A 19,730-nucleotide genomic window follows, 5' to 3' on the forward strand; every position below is an offset into this window, starting at 1 on the left:
AGTGATACTAGATGTTCATAAACCTGTCAGTTCCATTTCTTTATAGTGCATCTGCAATTTTTCTTTTAATTTCAATTTACATGTATGCACCGACTATAATGTTGACTTAAAGTTGAATTATACAATTTAAGCAACAGTTACAATGGAATGAGTGGTATATTAACTGTTCAAATTGTGTCTGTCACACAACACTTGTTTCCGTGTCCAGTGACATTTAAATGGGCGACCTCACACATTTCTACTTGTTATTCCATACATAAATAAAGACTTGTCCATGGCATCTATTTGGGACTGTAATTTTGTAAATGGATGCAAAATATATTATTATTATTTTATTATTATGATTATCATTATACCGGATTTATATAGCGCAAGAGTGCACGTTCAAAAGCGCTTATGTCTGAAGTAAGTTTCCTTATACATTGAGATAAAATGACTGGTATACATAAAACACCCTAAAATGATATGTTTAGTTGTGCAAACCCTTAATTCAAGTATGTAAATGTAACTCAAATGACTGTACCATGTTGGTACTGTGAAACCCATATTATTTGTTGCACACTTATTTTCATGTAATTCAATTAAGAGATAAAATGTCCAATAAACTTTCAAATCTGAACACATTATCATACATGTATTATAACACATAAAACAAAAATCCCAATTTAATTAAAAACAAAAATGCCAGGTTTTATGATCCACAAAATTTCATGTAAACATAACTAAATGAAAGGTCTACAGTAACATCCAGTCAAACAATTAGGTCATCCAGGATGCAAAGCAGATAGTTTACTTGTTTAACATGTATATGTAGTGTTAAGGCTAGGTCATAATCTAGGACTGTTAGTGTTCATAATCTAGACTGAAAGTGGTGTGTGTAAGTTTTTTTAGATGTTTTGTGGTTTGAACATGGATTATTTAACAACCTTAAACAGGGAATAATAATGAATAAATGAATCTAATATTAAATGTATGAACAACTTGTGAGGATATGCTTTATAATATTTTGCAATACAGCATTTTAACATGGTTTAACAGGAAGCCTTAAAACATTTTGTGAAATTGTGAAAGTAGCTAGACCATTATATTTATGAACAGTTCAAAGTGATTTTTTGTGCAGAAGGTAATATTAATTGATTGTAATGTATTCATATTATGGTGAAGTGTTGGATTCATGATAAAGACCCATGGCAGTTTAAGGAAAGTCTGTGCTCTCATAGGGTTTTCTACGCCCTTTTTTTCCACTATAAAATCTGCCACCTGACAAGCTGACTGAGCTTAACCCTTTACCACTTACATACATATTTAACCCTTCACCACTTAGATACATATTTAACCCTTCACCACTTAGATACGTATTTAACCCTTTACCACTTAGATACATATTTAACCTTTCACCACTCAGATACGTATTTAACCCTTCACCACTTAGATACATATTTAACCCTACACCACTTAGATACATATTTAACCCTTCACCACTTAGATACGTATTTAACCCTTCACCACTTAGATACGTATTTAACCCTTTACCACTTAGATACATATTAAACCCTTCACCACTTAGATACATATTTAACCCTTCACCACTTAGATGCGTATTAGACTTTTTACCACTTAGATACGTATTTGTTCGCATTTGTTTTTTCCTCAGAAAATCAATTTAATTTAAGACCTTTCTTAATAGACTCAAGTTTCAAAGGCTTCAATTCCAACCTTTAGATACTGATGAGCAGCAAACAGCATAAAACCTGAACAGACTGCGAGTTACTCCCAGGCTGTTATGGCTTTATGCTGTTTGCACATAGCCATTTTCAATTTGCCTTTGAGTGGGAAAGGGTTGATTGCAGTTTTTCTCTATAATTATCAGTTTGCTTTTATGATATATTTTTTTAACGAAAGTCTCTTTTCTTAGCAAAACTCCAGTTTAGAATGAAATTGTCGTCCCTGTTTATCTGGCATGAAACTTTAAGCACATGCATTAAATCCCCTTTTCACAGAGCACAGTTCATATTTATTTATCATGGCCACTCTAGAGACTTATTATAAATCTCCCCAGCCACTGATACTGAGTAAATGGAGTTATATTAAAATCACAATCGACACAAATTCATGTAGAGAAGTTTTCTCACACTGTACAACATGAAAACTTGCAGGGATTGTTACAAATGATATGACGTTGTTCAGGTGAGATTTTTTTGTCTTGCATTAAAATGACAAAAGCAATACCCCTTTTTAACTATAATTTCTCAGGCATTTTTATTGTTTCTAAAGACTTTATTAGCCAAACTATACATTTTTGAAACTACAATGTCCAGGTGTGTGATATTTGCTATGTAAAATTGTTAGTTTTTACATAGTTTCATTTCATACAATGATTAGTTTAATTCCTATCGCACAAGACAATACAATAAATAACTGGATGCTCTTACAGGTCAAGCTGCCTCCCCAGACGCTGAATACGTCGGTCTTTACGCAAAGGAAGTGGCCAATAAAGCCTGGGAAGTAGCGACCCGGAGTAACCATAGATTGACCAATCAAACCACGGCGGCGTCAGACCCTGCCAACAGTGGCAGACGACATTACAGTACGTCTGCTGCAGACATGACCAGTGCTGGTTGGTTCAATTTTTGTGCTATTGTTGCGTACAATATTTTGTTATTAATGCAGTGAATGAGTTGTGTGTTGAGTAAAAAGAAATCAGTGATTTTAAATGCTTTTTAAGTTATAAATGTAAATAACAAAAGCATTTCGTTAATTCTTTTACTCTCTTTTAAACCTATCTTACACTTTTGTTTAACAAATTCAATTGCATATAATAAATCAGTGTAAATTAACATGTTACAAATGTTCATGAACTTTAGTTGATGTAAGATAACATTTAATCATGAATAAGTTATAAATAAAATGCGCACTTGCATTAGTATAGCTTATTGAGAAAAATAATTGCACTGTGAAATAATTCCTAGTGCTAAATATGTTAAAACACACAATTAGTTGTAATATATATATTTTAACATCTTTACTTGTTACTGCAGGTTTGATGATAATTTCTGCACTCATTATAATTTGGTTCTGGTATTATTACTGCAGGTTCATTGATAATTTCTGTGGAGAGTCTCCCAGAGCGAGTACGTACCCTCCACAAGCAGGTGAAGGAGTTTATCGCGACCCACATTGCCCCGATAGAGCTCAAGTATGTGGCACACTCGCAGTCCAAAGACAAGTGGAAAGTCTTTGAACCCATTGAGGAGCTCAAGGTGAAAGAAGTGTTCTGGGAAAATGGGGCTTTACGGATGTGCGTAAAGTGCCATCCCAGATTAGCCTGTGCAGTCTGCACAGGCTTATCAGGGTCAGGGACGACACTGTCCACTTATATGGATTTTTTTTGCGGAAAGGATGTCTCTGTTTAGAGAAAAATGTCCCCTTTTTTATTGAACATATATCGCATTCAGAAGTCGGTAACCACTGTTTTGCATCGTATTAAGAAAAGACGTTTGTTCATAGTGTGTGAATAGCAACACATTTTGAATAATATTATACAATGTTTTATATATCATGTAATCTGCAAACAAATTGTTTGCAAAATGTTATCCCTTACTTACTCGTCTGGTAAGAAAATAATCATTAAATTTCAGGCAAAAGCCAAAGCTGCAGGACTGTGGAACCTGTTCCTGCCAAGAGAGTCAGACCACGGGGGTAAATATGGGGCCGGACTTAGCAATCTTGAATACGCCTTCATTTGTGAAGAGATGGGGAAGTACCTGATAGCACCAGAGGTAATTTTGGGCAAATTATGGGAGTGAATATTTGTCTGGTTTGGGGGTTATAGAATTATGATTGTTGGATCTGCTGGTGGGTAAATATGGGAATGAGCTAAGCAACCATAAATACCTTGGTGACCCCTGCTGGTAAAATGATGCTGGGTTTAGCACTGGTGAATACACATTAAAGGGGCCATTATGCAGATTTTGGCATGTATTGAAGTTTGTCATTAAATGCTTTATATTGATGTATGTAAACATTGGATCTAAAAAGCTCCAGTAAAAAATCAAGAATAAAATTTAAAGAAAGAAAAAAAAGTAACCCTCAACAGGGCTCGAACCACTGACCACTGGAGTCCTGGAGTAAAAAGTCGCCCACTTAGAACACTCGGCCATCAGTGCTCATACAATGATGGATGTATTTTATCCTTGTAGTTTCACAAAATATAACAACAACAACAAAACTTTCAAAATTATTCAATTGTTTTGCGTTGCAACACTTAATAATTTTCAGGTTTTTAAATCTTCAAAAGATGCATATAATGGCTATTTTAGAGCATGGCAAATGTTTAGTATTACTGTTTCCTCACACATATCATAACTAAAACGAAAATTTGCGGATCTGAAACAATTTTTATGCCCCCGAATAAGAGCATATAGTGATAGCACACTTTGCGGTTAGGTTTAATAAAAATGCTCATAACTTCTATGTCGCTTCAGATGTAACCTTCATATTTGGTATGCATGTGTATATGGACAAGGCCTTTCCATACGCACACAAATTTTGAACCTTTTGGCCTTGAACATGGGTCCGCGTTTAGTTTTCGAAATATGCGTTTATGTTTTGAAACATGCTCATGACTTCTATCAAAGCGTTTTTCAGGAGCATATGTCATCCTATGGAGACAGCTCTTGTTTTTAATTTTGTCAGTTTGTACATTTTTACACTAATTTCTTGTAAATAATCATTCAAGGATTGAGCGCACAACTAATGTACCTCATAAAGAAATGTTAAGAAGATACAACACTTTCACACCCATGCCATGTTTCATCCAGGTGTTCAACTGCTCGGCCCCCGACACAGGCAACATGGAGGTACTGGTTAAATATGGCACGGAGGAGCAGAAGCAGCGCTGGCTTGTTCCACTGTTGAACGGGGAGATCAGGTCGTGCTTTGGGATGACAGAACCAGCGGTAGGTGAACTTAAAGAGCGTTGGCTTGTTCCACTGTTAAATGGGGAGATCAGGACGTGCTTTGGGATGACAGAACCAGCAGTAGGTGAACTTTAAAGAGCGTTGGCTTGTTCCACTGTTGAACAGGGAGATCAGGTCATGCTTTAGGATGACAGAACCAGCGGTAGGTGAACTTTAAGAGCACTGGCTCATTCCACTGTTGAACGGGGAGATTAGGTCATGCATTGGGATGACAGAACCAGCGGTAGGTGAACTTTAAGAGCGCTGGCTCCTTCCACTGTTGAACGGGGAGATCAGGTCATGCTTGGGATGACAGAACCAGCGGTAGGTGAACTTTAAGAGCACTGGCTGGTGCAACTGTTGAACTGGGAGATCAGGTCGTGCTTTGGGATGACAGAACCAGCGGTAGGTGAACATTAAGAGCGCTGGCTGGTGCCACTAATGAATGGGGAGACCAGGTCATGCTTTGGGATGACAGAACTAGCGGTAGGTGAACTTTAAGAGCGCTGGCTGGTGCCACTAATGATCGGGGAGATCAGGTCATGCTTTGGGATGACAGAACTAGCGGTTTAAGAGCCAGGTTCTCGGTAAAGTGGGCTTAATGCATGTGCCTAAAGTTTTGTCCCAGTCTGACAGGCTAATCAGGGATTACACTCTCTGCTTTTATAGAATTTTTTGTTTAAAGGAGGTTTTTCTTAAACAAATTAAAGTCTAAATAATTGTTAGCATTTGCCACTCAGATATTCACTTTGATGCGTTTGTAGTACCTGAGAAAGTCTAATTAATTTTCAGAAGATTTTGAGGTACTTGCAGGCTGTGAGGTACTTGCAGGCTGTTCTGGTTTTCTGCTGGTTGCATATATTTTCACTTTGCTTCTGGGCGGGACAGGGTTAACATCAAGCATATCAACTCAAGTTTTGACCACAGTTGCATCGATTTTATTTATGAACATGGACAACACATCCATTCTTTCCTTACCTCATTTTGACTTAGTTTTGTACTACATTCAGAAAGTCTCAATTCTTTGTGAACACAAGATGACACATTTCATGGAACATAAACAATGCTAGCTTCTTTGCTTTGCAGATACTTGCATTAATGATGTCTACGAACATTATCACTACACCGATATCACTTGACTTCACTTGAACATTAACCTAGTTTGGTAATGAGACTAATTCAGAAAGTACAAATTCATGAGTAGCCCAGACTGATGCATTTTGTTTTACGTCAATACCCAATCAATATATACCCAATCAAAGCTTTAAAGCATGGGGATGCTATAAAGATTTGATTGGCTTAAATAATAATGTCTTTGAACACTATCTATATCCCCATATCACCTGACCTCACGTTGACCATAAGACTTGATCATAAGACTTGACCATAAGACTTGATCATAAGACTTGATCATAAGACTTGACCATAAGACTTGATCATAAGACTTGACCATAAGACTTGATCATAAGACTTGATTATAAGACTTGACCATAAGACTTGATCATAAGACTTGATCATAAGACTTGACTATAAGACTTGATCATAAGATTTGATCATAAGACTTGACCATAAGACTTGATCATAAGACTTGATCATAAGACTTGACCATAAGACTTGACCATAAGACTTGATCATAAGACTTGATCATAAGACTTGATCATAAGACTTGACCATAAGACTTGATCATAAGACTTGACCATAAGACTTGATCATAAGACTTGACCATAAGACTTGATCATAAGACTTGACCATAAGACTTGACCATAAGACTTGACCATAAGACTTGATCATAAGACTTGATCATAAGACTTGATCATAAGACTTGACCATAAGACTCGATCATAAGACTTGATCATAAGACTTGATCATAAGACTTGACCATAAGACTTGACCATAAGACTTGACCATAAGACTTGATCATAAGACTTGATCATAAGACTTGACCATAAGACTTGATCATAAGACTTGACCATAAGACTTGACCATTATACTTGTTCAGAGTGTCAAAGTGCTCGGTTAATACAAACATATCGCTTGCTGCAAAGCTTTGATAATTGTATGGATGTTATCAATGTACTCTCTTAACACTCACATCACCTGACCATGACGTTGGCCTACTTTTGGACTTAGACTTATTTAAATGAGCCCATTAACCAAAACTAACAAGTCTTCATTTCTTCCACTCTGGGGGCACATGCGTTTATCGAACGCAGCATTTTGTTGCAGGTGGCATCTTCAGATGCAACCAATATCCAGTCCTCCATTGTGCGAGATGGCGACAGCTATGTGATTAATGGACATAAGTGGTGGACTTCAGGTAGGGCATGTATGACATGTTGGAAGGTCATGTGTCAGCTTAGATCAATAAAATAGCCTCGTTTGATAAAACTGGGCGTAATGCATTTTCAAAAAAAGTGGTGTCCCAGAGGTTTATCAGGGATGACACTTTTTGCCTTCACTGGATTTTTGTTTAGAAGAGACATTTAAGCGTAGAATTCAATAAAAGCTGAAAGTGTTGTCCCTGATTAGCCTGTGCGGATTCCACAGCCTTATCTGGGATGACATTTTATGCACATGCATTAAGCCCTGTTTTCCCAGAATGCCACTCAATAGACTATTTGCTTTCAATTTTGCATGGCAGATATTTAAGTATCACTTGGTTACGAATTGTTAATGTGTATATGGATTCATTGAAATCACACGTTTTAAGTTTTTTTGCTAAATGGTTTTCAGACTAATTCTGTTCAACCATTTGTTTTGCATTATGATGCTTTGCTATAGAACCTCTGCAATCTAATGGAAATGGACTTTAATGTCATGATTTATAATTGACATATTAAGGTCTTAAAGTATCATTATATTTTATTTTTTAAAAACCCAGCTTTGTTCAACCAGAAGAAAACATAATGACATTGCCTTAAAATTGCTAAATATTAAGATACAAGTTCAATCACAGTAAACATGTACTCAATTTTAATCAATTTTTATCAAATCGTAGATTTCACATGTTCTTTTTTCTGCAGGTGCCATGCACCCAAGGTGTAAGTTATGCATATTCATGGGCAAGACTGACCCCTCAGCCAAGACCCATTCCCAACAGAGCATGATACTGGTTCCTATGGATACGCCTGGGGTCAAGATTGTGCGATCCCTCAGCGTCTATGGTTATGAAGATCCACCAGGTCTGTGTTCATGTGCAATCGTGTTGATTATGTATGACACCGGAGCATTCTGTTTATTTGAACATTTATGAACTTTGATTTATTTCTTTAAAGTTTTCTCAATATAAATGTATTCATATCAGGAATATGATCTGTTCAGTATTCAATATATAGAGGATATTTGTTGGATTCAGTGGAATATCGATTTTAATTCACGAGTGATCATAGAAAATTTATATTTGCTATGATCACAAGTGAATTCAAATTGATATTCCGCCGAATCCAACACATTTTCGTTTAATTTTATGCTTTTTCACCGTTAATTTACAATGTAAACGAGTTTAACTGGAGAATTTCGCTGAAATAATGACATCATTTCGTCAAACAAATAACGTCATTTCACAGTAAAACAGTGAAAATTATCGATAATTTGCAGTTATTTTTTCACTATTCACAACAATGAATTATTGGTTTTAATTCACTGATATTTCTCTATAAACCACCGGTAAGCATAAAATAAATTATGTCGTTTCACATTTAAAACATCCTTCACAATTTAGATACACTGTTTATTATTGCTTCTCCTATATTTGTATTTGTCTTTAATATTGACAAGACTTGTAACAAATATGTAATATAATGTTAATTTGCTTGATGATGCTTATGGGAAAATTTGGTGATTAAATAGGTATGTAAATGTTGTAACTTAAAAATGCAGAATTCTGCTCCAATCACTATCTAGAATAGTGTTATGGTTATAGTTCCAGTCTTTCGACCAAAAGGTCCCAGCTATGATCCAAACTCAGGGAGAGTTCATGTGTGACTTGAAAGTGTCTCTATAAGCCCAAGGTTTTTGATGCAGTTGAGTTTAAACAAATGAGCAGCACCCTGGGAAAACGGCTTAATGCATGGGCTTAAAGTGTCGTCCCTGATATAGGGTTTAATGCATGTGTTTAAAGTGTCGTCCCGGATATGGGAAAACAGGGCTTAATGCATGGGCTTAAAGTGTTGTCCCAGATATGGGAAAACACGTTTAATGCATGGGCTTAAAGTGTTGTCCCAGATATGGGAAAGCAGGGCTTAATGCAAGGGTTTAAAGTGTCATCCCAGATATGGGAAACTAGGGCTTAATGCATGGGCTTAAAGTGTCGTCCCGAATAAGCCTGTATGCACAGGCTTATAGTATTGTCCCGGATAAGCCTGTATGCATGGGCTTAAATTGTCATCCCAGATAAGCCTGTATGCTCAGGCTTAAAGTGTCGTCCCGGATAAGCCTGTATGCACAGGCTTAAAGTGTCGTCCCAGATAAGCCTGTATGCACAGGCTTAAAGTGTTGTCCCGGATAAGCCTGTATGCACAGGCTTAAAGTGTCGTCCCAGATAAGCCTGTATGCACAGGCTTAAAGTGTCGTCCCGGATACGCCTGTATGCACAGGCTTAAAGTGTTGTCCCGGATAAGCCTGTATGCACAGGCTTAAAGTGTCATCCCGGATAAGCCTGTATGCACAGGCTTAAAGTGTCGTCCCGGATAAGCCTGTATGCACAGGCTTAAAGTGTCGTCCCAGATAAGCCTGTATGCACAGGCTTAAAGTGTTGTCCCGGATAAGCCTGTATGCACAGGCTTAAAGTGTCGTCCCAGATAAGCCTGTATGCACAGGCTTAAAGTGTCGTCCCGGATAAGCCTGTATGCACAGGCTTAAAGTGTTGTCCCGGATAAGCCTGTATGCACAGGCTTAAAGTGTCATCCCGGATAAGCCTGTATGCACAGGCTTAAAGTGTCATCCCGGATAAGCCCGTATGCACAGGCTTAAAGTGTCATCCCAGATAAGCCTGTATGCGCAGGCTTAAAGTGTCATCCCGGATAAGCCTGTATGCACAGGCTTAAAGTGTCATCCGGGATAAGCCTGTATGCACAGTCTTAAAGTGTCGTCCCGGATATGCCTGTATGCACAGGCTTAAAGTGTCATCCCGGATAAGCCTGTATGCACAGGCTTAAAGTGTCATCCCGGATAAGCCTGTCTTCGCAGGATAATCAGTAAAGACACTTTCTGCTTTTATTGTATTTTTCGTTATAATGAAGTCTCATTTAAGCAAAGATCAAGTTAAGATGGAAAGTTTTGTCCCTGATTAGCCTGTGTCGACTGCACCGGCTAATCTGTGACACCACTTAACGTTCTAAGACACGTTTAACAGAGCTCAAATAAGCATCAACGAAACCAACTCCAATCACAAACACGTCTTTTCATTCAGCGGGCCATGCCGAGGTGTTGTTTGAAAATGTGAGAGTCCCGGCCTCCAACATGTTGCTCGGCGAAGGTCGCGGTTTTGAGATCGCCCAAGGTCGACTGGGGCCAGGTCGCATACATCACTGCATGCGTCTCATTGGACACGCAGAGAGGTCATTGGAGCTGATGATTCATCGAGTGAGTATGTGGAGGGTTTGCAGGAATGTAAAGATCTGGGAATATTTTCCTAGTATGTTAAAATGGTAAAATCACGTGGGTCCTTAGGAAAACTAAAAAAAAATGCTTAGATTAATTGTTAAGTTTCTGGCTAGTAGTGTTTATGTATTTTTACATTCAAATGTTTTGATCTAGAAATGAGTTACTTGCAGGCGGATCTTGTTTTTTGCTGTTTGCACATAGCCATTTTCACTTTGCTACTTAGCTGGAAATGGTTAATACTGACCTAAACCTCCCTCCCTCCCTTGCTTGGCCACATCACCTCAGTGGGCATTGGTAGGAGACAAGTGTCTCTGGCAACTCTACACTTAATACTGACCTAAACCTCCCTCCCTCCCTTGCTTGGCCACATCACCTCAGTGGCCATTGGTAGGAGACAAGTGTCTCTGGCAACTCTACACTTAATACTGACCTAAACCTCCCTCCCTCCCTTGCTTGGCCACATCACCTCAGTGGCCATTGGTAGGAGACAAGTGTCTCCGGCAACTCTACACTTAATACTGACCTAAACCTCCCTCCCTTCCTTGCTTGGCCGCATCACCTCAGTGGCCATTGGTAGGTGACAAGTGTCTCGGCCAACTGTACCTAAAATTCTGATTTAATTTGGGTATGAGTGAACTGCCAGTAACTGGCATAATAATGTGAACCAGAAAAAGGGTCTTTATGTTAAACTTACTGTTTAAATATGACAAAAAAACACTGTTTAATTTAGCAAAATTTTTTAATTTGTGACAAATATATGATAATGCTTATTTAATCTTACCAGAGAATGAATTATGTGGCTTTTAGGATGCCCCCTGACAAATATGTAATTTTTCTAAAAAAAAATAAATAATTCTTTCCAATTTTGGGTGTGTAATTTTATTCCCAATAAAAAAAAGTATATATTGGGACCTAAAAATTCCCAATTGGTTTCCAAATATTTTTTTTATGTCTTAACATTTAGTTCATCTCCCACGCAGCTTTTAACGTTGAATCCTAGTAAATAAAATATTATTATAGAAAACTTTTTTATTCTCAATATTGCAGCAATTGTTAGCAAAACAACAACAACAACAACTCTTATTTCTCAATTTAAGTAAAAAAGCAGTTATTTTTCCCAATTCAAAGGTCCCAGCCCCATTCCTTAAATGGTGAAAAAACAACACTGAGAATAATTGCTTTATTATTCTGACAATCTGACAAATACCAAAAGATTACAATTCCTGTTTCATGCCACCAGACGATGAACCGCGTTGCGTTCGGCAAGCCCCTGGCGGCGCAGGGTACCATACAGGCTGACGTGGCGCAGTCGAGGATAGACATAGACCTGACAAGACTCATGGTGCTTAAGGCTGCACACATGATGGATCACTATGGCAACAAGGTGAATATTGATGCCGGTCCTTTGGATGAAACATTGTTATCTCATTTTTGGTCATGATGGAACATTTTGCCAACAAGGTGAATATTGATGCTTGTCTTTTGTAGAAACATTTTTATTTAACACACATTTGGATCCTGTACAGGGGCCCCATTATGGAAGCATGTTTTTTTCCCATTTTGGGCACCTGACAATTCCCAATTGAAGATTTTCAAAAAAATATTCAATAAGTCTCAACATTTAGTTCATCTCAAATCCAGCCCTATAAGGTAAACCTGAGTACTAATTTCACTTTATTCTCAATTTACAGCATTTGTTAGCAAAAAAATGAACGATACTAATCTCCCAAATTTAGTCATATGCAAAGGGACCCCGCCCCATTCCCAAAATGGTGAAAAAAAGTTTTTTTTAGTGCTTTGTATCTGGTATGATATACCTTTTATGCTGACATGATAGACAACTTTGGAAACAAGGTGAACTCGGATGCTTGTCTATGTTTAAACATTTTTATCTCATTTAAGCTAAATTTTAACTATAAAGAAGCCTTTTTTAGTGCTTTAGCCTTGACATAATATATTTGTAAAAATTTGATGCAGTTTTGTGTTCTCAGCAGCTTTGCAGAATAGAGATAAAGATAATAAGAAGGCATTTTGTTTGTAAGAACCAGGAACCATATTCACTAACCCATGTTTATGCCTCCGGTCACATTGACCGTCAGTCCGGCCAGCCGGCATTCAGTTTTCCTGAGGTTTTTTACGCAAAGCTCTCAGATATTGAGCTGATTTCTTGTATGTGAGTCTATGCACATGACTTACAGATGAAGTGTGTGTTTTGTTCCGGTTCTGTGATTTTTGGCGAAGTTTGACCTAACAATTTTCTCTAAAATAGCTGCTGTGCAGTAGGGGGCATTGTGTTTCACAAAAGTAGGTCTTGTTAGACTAAGGAATAAAGTGTAGGCTCAGCACCAAGAAAGATACGTCCCGTCTTTGAATATATACAGGCTTCCACTAGTGATTATGTCATAGGAAATTTTACAAGAAAAAATATGAAGATGGAGGTAGTTGATACAAAGTTTGACTCAAAATTAAATATCCCTATTGAAACTAAAATTTTTATTCTTAGACATAAGTCTAAGAGTTGTTTGGAAACTACTTGCCCAGGTCCTTTGTTGAAACATTTTTATTATATTCAAGGTCGAATTTAACTATAACAAATTATTTGTGTACTAAGAAGTGATAACCATAATGACAGTGGGTTGTATGCAAAAACCAGATCAAAGGTCAAGGTGAAAATTCAAGTATTTTTCAAATATAAAAAAAGATAATTGGCATAGTTTTGTTCAGCACTAATGGAATTTTAGATAAGTTAATGTAAGTGACAGCAAGGGTGCCACAATGACAATGTCTGTGAAAACATAATTATTTACTTGATTTTGTTGATGCCAGATATTCAAGTCCTTTCCTAGAACTATGAATACCGGTACCATAGAAAGATGGTGCACTTGCATTTTAAAAGTATTCTTAAATGCTCAGATTGAAACTTTTTTATTCCTTTACATGAGCTAACAATATTTTCGAATACAGGTTGCAGCGAATGAGATAGCTATGATAAAAGTGGCTGCCCCCAACATGGCTTTGAGAGTGATAGACAGAGCTATACAGGTAACAACACCTCATCACAAACTGTATTCAGCATTTCATCTACCCGTTCATACAGAAACCAAATTAAAAGAATGTTTGAGCCTGGCTTTAGGAAAACAATACTTTATGCTTGTGTGTAAAGTGTCATCCCAGATAAGCCTGTGCAATCTGCGCAGGCTAATCAGGTACAACACTTTCCGTTTTTATGGATTTTTTTTGTTTAAAGGAAATTCCTTCTTATGAGAATCCAGTTTAGGAGGAAAGTGCCGTCCCTGACTAGCCTGTGTGGACGGCACAGGCTAATCTGAGACAATATTTTACGCACATGCATTAAGCCTGATTTTCCCAGAGCAAGGGTCAGTATCTTGTCAGAGTTGTCAAATCATACTGTATCCTTCAATCCCTATGAAGTATTGACCTGGAGTACTCAACATGTAAGACTTTGGAAAATAAAGTAAAATATGGAGGCCAAGCAATTAATTGATGTAAAATAAGAAATTGGTATACAGTTCATGTATAATTATGTTCTAATTGGCTTGGAACAACTCATAGGCAGGGAAGAAAGTTGGAAGGAGCCCCACTGGCCAATGACCCATCATTTGTGTGGCCTTATTATGACAAAAACGAATATGTACTATATACAAGAAGTATTGAAAAATGGGAGAGTAACTGCTAGCAAAATTTAGTTTCAAAAACTACAGGCAAAGATGACCTGATATGTAAGTCATTATGGAGGTCAAGGGAGTGAATATAAAGACATCTCTGATTAGATACTGTGAACATTTTATGTAAAATATCCAGTATATTAATACATTGACACGCTCACTAGCACTTCTAACCTGGCTAGGGATGTGATGGGGCATGTTAAGAAATGGTGGGGCTGCGTCATACAAAAATGTGTGTAATGCCATCTGCGACCAGCGTAGCTCCATATACCAGCCTGCGCATCGGTACATTCTGGTCAGTGGCTACACTCTCTGCTATAAAGTCATGCAACGTTTTGTGTTCTAATAAGCTGGAAGGGTAGCTCAGACTGCGCGGTTGCCTTAGCTGGTCTTAACCCTTTGCATGCTGGGAAATTTGTCGTCTGCTAAAATGTCGTCTGCTGAATTTCTAAAATTAGCATTTTCTATGATTTTTTTCAAAGAATACTATCAGAATAGCAAACAGTTTGGCTCCTGATGAGACGCCAAGTTCTGTGGCATCTCATCTGGATCCAAACTGTTTGCAAAGGCCTTCAAAATTCGGTTCCAGCACTGAAAGAGTTAACCCTTTACCACTTAGATACCTATTTTGACAAATGTGTAGCCTCTAAGAAAGATGTATTTAATTTAAGACCTTTCTTAGTAGACACAAGTTTTTCAGGCTTCATTTCCAACCTTTAGATACTGATAAGTAGCAAAAAGCATAAAACCTGAACAGACTGCGAGTTACACCCAGGCTGTTCTGGTTGTATGCTGTTTGCACATAGCCATTTTCACTTTGCTTCTAAGTGGGAAAAGGTTAAGCTACAATAGTCGCAATGACATGAAACACATTTTTGCTATACGCAGCTCATGAGCGAATGCATGTTTATATCATACCTCTTTTGAATGTTGTTTTTTTCCTAAATGTCCAATACTTGTACGCATGGCTTATCCTAACGCTAGCTGAAGATTTTGTTTTTCTATGATTATGCATTTTTTTAATGCGAATTCATGGTTGAATTATACTGCAAATAAGTCTTTTTGGGGGCTTATATTAGAATTCCTTTGGTACTTGTTTGAATATACCTGTACAAGTATATTCAATGTGCACAGCAATATACTGGAACAAATTATACTGATTGAAGGTGTTAAGTATGGTAAAGTTTGAATAATCAATGGCCATAGGAGATATTTGCAAAAAAATATTAATTGACCAGCCAGGTCTATCATTAAGTATGTAAAAACTTTGCTACACATGAGGTTTTGCTGTGTTTTTCCATTACTGAAAAAATGACACTATGTGGAATCATTTGTAATTTCAAGGCTTAAATAGTTTTATAATTTTAGTTGAACCATATTTTTCAGAGCATTTCAAGGCTTAAATAGTTTTATAATTTTAGTTGAACCATATTTTTCAGAGCATTTTTAATCATCGAAGTTAAAATAACCATAGAAAAATTGTTTTCATTCTATTCATTCTTAAGAAACTTCAAACTGAATGTTATGTTAGGGATATGGCCATTTTACCTTAATCTACATTCATTATGGAAATTGCCACCAAAGCATGAAAAGAACCTACCTACTACTTTAACACACCTTTGATAGACCGTTGTTATCCTTAAGTGGCAATATGTGCATCCCCCTATTCTCACCATACACACTATATGTCGAATATTACCCAGAATGCACTCGTAAATACACACAATATTTGTCGATCAATACCCAGAATGCACTTCTCCCCACAGGCCCACGGTGGAGCGGGTATGCATAGCGACCTTCCGTTGGCCTCGTTTTACGCGTGGGCACGGGTGTTACGATTGGCGGACGGGCCCGACGAAGTCCATTTGAGGACTATCGCTAAAAACCAGTATAAGAAAGCTGCCAAGTTGTAGACATTTGGGGATTTGGTGACTGTACAAAAGCTGCCAGGATTTGCAGTTGTGTTTGTTTTTTATTTGGACAGAATCAGTGCATATAAAGTTTTGAATAAATTTATTTGGTGCATGTGTGAGACTGTCTTAATATGTCTGCTAATATGACTTTTGACGTTAAAACTTGTTTTTGGGGGCTATAAGGAAAAGAAACTCCTCATGAATTGTGCAAAATTTGCTTAGAGGTGCATTCAAATGTTGACATGTTAGATATAAAATTGTGTGTCGTCATATTAAGCTGATGTCTATATAATTGCATATTTTTCAGATTGTTTACTGGCTGTTGTATTAGGCTAAAATGGTTTCATGGTTTAAACATGGTTTAAATGGTATCATGGTTTAAACATTTGCTTTGATGTTGATTTTAATGCAGAAAAGATTAGCTTAGTTAAGATAGAATATTGTGATTAACATATACAGTACTTGTGCTTTTTATACAAAATTTATACTATAGATTTACTTCACATGATTTTTTTTAATTACTATGATTTTGACCTTTTGGTAATTTCTATTTTTATTTTGAATGCTTCATATTGTTTTGGTTATTGTACTGTTAAATGTAATATTATTTTTTTTAAATAAATTATGACAAAATGAGTTTGAACGGTTCATTATTAGAAAAAACACCAACAGATCAGCATGCTTATTTTCATGTAGTGGATGTAATAACCCTTTCCCACTTAGAAGCAAAGTTAAAATGGCTATGTGCAAACAGCATTAAACCAGAACAGCCTCTGAGTAAGTCTCGCAGTCTGTTCAGGTTTTATGCTTTCTGCTGCTCATCAGTATCTAAGGGTTTGAAATGAAGCCTTAAAAACTTGAATTTAGTAAGCAAGGTCTTTAATTAAATTTAACTTTCCAAGGGACTTCACATGAATGAAAATACGTTTCTAAGTGGTAAAGGGATCATTTGCATGAGTATTATTATGAGGCGACAATACAAATGGGGCATGGAGGTCTGCTTAATTTCACTATTGTAAGCACTTATTATACTTCTATCGAAAATGTATGTGCACAATTGACAATGTACTCAAGACTTTTCAAAGCGGGTCATTAAATTCATCTTTTACATTTACGTGTTCATACTGGGGCTGGTGTTCTTATATTTCCTATGGAATTCTTTATGTATGTAGTACGTAAGTGAAATCCAAGGTTTTCTTCTGTAGTACTATTTACTTGTTTATAAGTAGAAAGGTATACACATGAAATAACCAGGGACTCATGGAATGGAAGGAATTTTAGTTTTCCCATGACAATAACATATTCATCAGTTCTTCAATGGAATTTTGCTCAAGTGGTTTTAGTGTGAGGTGACTGTATAAATGGAGCATGTAGGTCTGCTTGTGGGTTTTCTTAATTTCGCTATTGTAAGGACTAATTATACTTCTATCGAAAATGTATGTGCACAATTAACAATGTACTCGAGACATTTCAGGGGGGGTCATTTACCCTTTCCCACTTAGAAGCAAAGTTAAAATGGCTATGTGCAAACAGCAAAAAATCAGGACAGCCTGTAAGTAACTCGCAGTATGTTCATGTTATATGCTGTTTGCTGCTCATCAGTATCTAAGAGTTGGAAATGAAGCGTGAAAAACTTGAATTTAGTAAGAAAGGTCTTTAATTAAATATAACTTTGTAAGGGACTACAAATGCTATAAAATACAGTTGTAAGTGGTAAAGGGCTAATTTGCATGAGTTTTATTGCGAGGAGACAGTTCAAATGGGGCATGTAGGTCTGTTTAATTTCACTATTGTAAGCACTAATTATACTTGTATCTAAAATGTAAAATGGTTCTAGGCCCAGGAAACAGACTCGACAGCGTTTATATAAGCCTTAGGCTTTCGATGCAATGGAGCTAAAATAAATAGGTTTAAACTAAACTAAATTGTATGCACAATAAACAATGTACTCGAGATATTTCAGAGCGGGTCGTTAAATTCATCTTATACATTTACATGTTCATACTAGCGCTGGTGTTCTTATAGATCCAATGGGATTCTGTATGTATGTAGTACGTAAGTGAAATCCTATGTCTGTCTGTCCGTCCGAAAACTTTAACATTGGCCATAACTTTTTCAATATTCAAGATAGCAGTTGAACTGTCCGTCAGTCAGTCAGTCTGTCAGTGTGTCAGTCTGTCTGTCCGTCCGAAAACTTTAATGGCCATAACTTGTTCAATATTGAACATAGCAACTTGATATTTGGCATACATGTGCATCTCATGGAGCTGCATATTTTAAGTGGTGAAAGGTGAAGGTCAAGGTCATACTTTAAGGTCGAATGTCAAACATATGGGGTCTGTCCGTCCGTCCGAAAACTTAAACATTGGCCATAACTTTTTCAATATTCAAGATAGCAACTTGATATTTGGCATGCATGTGTATCTCATGGAGCTGAACATTTTGAGTGGTGAAAGGTGAAAGGTAAAGGTCATCCTTCAAGGTCAAAGACATGGCATCTGTCCGTCCATCCAAAAACTTAAACTTTCGCCATAACTTTTTTATGCCCCTGAAGGGTGGCATATAGTCTTTTAACTGTCCCTCTGTCTGTTGGTCAGTCAGTCTGTCCGTCCGTCCGAAAACTTTAACATTGCCCATAACTTTGCAATATTGAAGATAGCAACTTGATATTTGGCATGCATGTGTATCTCATGGAGCTGCACATTTTGAGTGGTGAAAGGTCATCCTTCAAGGTCAAAGGTCAAATTTTGCAATATTGAACATAGTAACTTGATATTTGGCATGCATGTGTATCTTGTTGAGCTGCACATTTTGAGTGGTGAAAGGGCAAGGTCATCCTTCAAGGTCAAAGGTCAAATTTTGCAATATTGAAGATTGCAACTTGATATTTGGCATTCATGCATATCTCATGGAGCTGCACATTTAGAGTGGTGAAAGGTCAAGGTCATCCTTCAAGGTCAAAGGTCAAATTTTGCAATATTGAAGATAGCAACTCGATATTTTGCATGCATGCGTATCTCATGGAGCTGCACATTTTGAGTGGTAAAAGGTCAAGGTCATCCTTCAATGTCAAAGGTCAAATTTTGCAATATTGAAGATATCAACTTGATATTTGGCATGCATGCGTATCACATGGAGCTGCACATTTTGAATGGTGAAAAGGTCAAAGTCAAGGTCATCCGTCAAGGTCAAAGGTCAAAATTTTGCAATATTGAAGAAAGCAACTTGATATTTGGCATGCATGTGTATCTCATGGAGCTGCGCATTTTGAGTGGTGAAAGGTCAAGGTCATCCTTCAAGGTCAAGGTCAAAGTCAAATTTTGCAATATTAATGATAGCAACTCCATATTTGGCATGCATGCGTATTTCATGGAGCTGCACATTTGAGTAGTGAAAGGTCAAGGTCATCCTTTAAGGTCAAAGGTAAAATATATGGCTTCAAAGCGGCGCAGTAGGGGGCATTGTGTTTCACGAGCACAGCTCTTGTTTATCACATGCTTTTAAATAAGCAAATTAAATAAATATTTACGCAAACATAATGATAAATCCCGAATGTTGTTTCGTGACGT

At 37.1% G+C, this 19,730-nt stretch overlaps 1 protein-coding gene across 2 annotated transcripts in view; it reads left to right on the forward strand.

Moving 5' to 3' along the window:
* Window positions 1-19,730, forward strand: part of LOC127848916 (acyl-CoA dehydrogenase family member 10-like) — a 53,126-nt gene that overhangs the window by 31,434 nt on the left and 1,962 nt on the right. Inside the window, exons 13-22 of one of the 2 annotated variants that reach the window (XM_052381610.1) lie at window positions 2,435-2,617; window positions 3,094-3,260; window positions 3,639-3,779; window positions 4,821-4,958; window positions 7,185-7,275; window positions 7,982-8,140; window positions 10,369-10,541; window positions 11,803-11,946; window positions 13,527-13,604; window positions 16,015-16,798. In XM_052381610.1, the coding sequence (XP_052237570.1) occupies window positions 2,435-2,617; window positions 3,094-3,260; window positions 3,639-3,779; window positions 4,821-4,958; window positions 7,185-7,275; window positions 7,982-8,140; window positions 10,369-10,541; window positions 11,803-11,946; window positions 13,527-13,604; window positions 16,015-16,161 (1,421 nt within the window). In that variant the 3' untranslated portion in view covers window positions 16,162-16,798. Of the gene's footprint in view, window positions 1-2,434; window positions 2,618-3,093; window positions 3,261-3,638; window positions 3,780-4,820; window positions 4,959-7,184; window positions 7,276-7,981; window positions 8,141-10,368; window positions 10,542-11,802; window positions 11,947-13,526; window positions 13,605-16,014; window positions 16,799-19,730 lie in introns of those variants that run through there. The other variant, XM_052381609.1, reaches the window with a different exon arrangement.

Source organism: Dreissena polymorpha, chromosome 10 (genome assembly GCF_020536995.1).
Source record: "Dreissena polymorpha isolate Duluth1 chromosome 10, UMN_Dpol_1.0, whole genome shotgun sequence".
NCBI lineage: Eukaryota > Metazoa > Mollusca > Bivalvia > Myida > Dreissenidae > Dreissena > Dreissena polymorpha.